Below are 1,923 nucleotides of genomic sequence, written 5' to 3'. Positions count from 1 at the left end.
GGGAAAGAAATACCAACATTTCAAATAAGGTTTTATGAAACTGCAGAAATTAATGTTATTAATATGTAAAAGCACTGAAATTTATTTCTGGATAATATATATAACCTGAAGTAAGCCTTTGGTTCTTTTCTCATTTCTGCATTTTGACATCATACTGTCTATGTTGAGAAGTATTTCTAAAAATATTCTAGAATTAATAAAATGTTGATAACAAAGGCATCTATATTTGAATACCACTAGCAGTCTTAGTTCCACAACAAGTATTTCATATAACTTGAAGAGAATGATACTATCAGAACATGCTAAAGGACTTTAGAAAAAGCATGCCAAGGAAAAAAGAAACAGAACAAGGGGGGTCAGAGACAACAGTATGTAAGAAAAAACATAGAAAATTTATCTCACCAGAAACAGCACCTCTTCTCAGTCTCAGACAAGTACTGCCTCCAAAAAAGCCAATTCAAGCGTTGGGAAGTGGCAGGATCAATATGGGAGGGCCGAATCACCTGATCTAAGGTAAGGCTATTTTTAAACATTGGATACTCCTGATGTTTAGGTCATCAGTGTTGTTTTCTCTCATTAGAAAGATAATAAATTTTGACTAGGCTGTACCATTTACCCCCCTGAATTACACTGTTTCAGTATAGAATTGAGGGTTTTTACACTTTATGAATCAGCCCTTATCATCTCATGTCTCGCCCCTTGTCTCTAGCTTTTTATAACATAAATTGCCTGGAACCATGCTAATGGGTGCTCAATAAATGTTTTCCTTCCCTTTGCTGCAAGTTTAATTTTGCTTTGTCGTATCATACCCTATTCAAAAACCCTGGGTGCTTTTCACTAGCTGGAATAAAATTTAGCTCTCTGAGCCGGTCTTTAGGACCTATAAAATTGGACGCCATTGAATCTTTCCAATCTTTATTTCCCAACTACAGTGCATAAACCTGCCATTCTATTAAGTGGGTCTAGGAAGTACCATCTCCCTTATTGTTGCTATGCTTTTTATTCATAATCCACCCTCCATAGAATTTTGGTTTGTGTTCTAAATCTTAAATTTACAAAGCATTACAAACCTTGGATGGATATTGTAAACTGAGCCTGTGAAAATGGGAATAATAATTTCTATCCTAAGCGATGTAATGAGAAGCAAGTGTGTTAGGGTATGAAAATGTATTGCCAACAATAAGCAGTTATACCTTGCTTGACTATACAATCTAAGCAGTTATACTTTGCTTGACTAGAAATACAGACTAAGATACCTTCTTAATTTATCCTTTGAAGTTTTAAATAAGGTAATAGTATATGGGAGTGTATTTTGTTTGTTTTTGTTGGTAAAGAATTTAAAGCTTTCTTCCTGGGCAGCTTGATGCTGTATTAATGTGTGTTTTGTTTAGTTTTTTATATATTTATTTTATTTTATTTTTGCCTGCGCTGGGTCTTCGTTGCTACGTGGGCTTTCTCTAGTTGTGGTGAGCACGGGCTACTCTTCGTTGCGGTGCGCGGGCTACTCATTGCGGTGGCTTCTCTTGTTGCGGAGCTTGGGCTCTAGGCGCGCTGGCTTCAGTAGTTGTGGCTCGCGGGCTCTAGAGCGCAGGCTCCGTAGTTGTGGTGCACAGGCTTAGTTGCTCCCCGACATGTGGGATCTTCCCGAACCAGGGCTCAAACCCGTGTCCCCTGCATTGGCAGGCAGATGCTTAACCACTGCGCCACCAGGGAAGTCCCATGCTGCTATTACTTTAACATCTGAAATTTCTTTTATATAAACCATTTGACTTATAATTTTTATCTTAAAATAGTTATGCTTTTGATATGTTTATTTCTTGAAATAAATTGGCCATTTTATAAGGAAAATATTAGTTTTTAAATCTGAAAGTGATACATTTCAGTACTTAGACTATATAACTTCCCCCTCGCTACCCGCCCCCC

General features: G+C 37.4%; 1 protein-coding gene across 6 annotated transcripts in view; it reads left to right on the top strand.

Annotated features, from left to right (window-relative positions):
- FIP1L1 (factor interacting with PAPOLA and CPSF1) overlaps positions 1-1,923 on the top strand; it is a 65,667-nt gene that overhangs the window by 27,526 nt on the left and 36,218 nt on the right. For 4 of the 6 annotated variants that reach the window (XM_007456083.1, XM_007456082.1, XM_007456081.1 and 1 more), the window contains one exon: positions 406-513. The exons of the other annotated variants lie outside the window; for them this stretch is intronic. In XM_007456083.1, the coding sequence (XP_007456145.1) occupies positions 406-513 (108 nt within the window). The remainder of the gene's footprint in view (positions 1-405; positions 514-1,923) is intronic. 6 annotated transcript variants of the gene reach the window in all.

The sequence above is a fragment of the Lipotes vexillifer genome, unplaced genomic scaffold, assembly GCF_000442215.2.
Source record: "Lipotes vexillifer unplaced genomic scaffold, Lipotes_vexillifer_v1.1 scaffold42, whole genome shotgun sequence".
Lineage (NCBI taxonomy): Eukaryota > Metazoa > Chordata > Mammalia > Artiodactyla > Lipotidae > Lipotes > Lipotes vexillifer.
The sequence above is the reverse complement of the archived record's forward strand: the minus strand, read 5'-3'. Positions and strand labels throughout refer to the sequence as shown.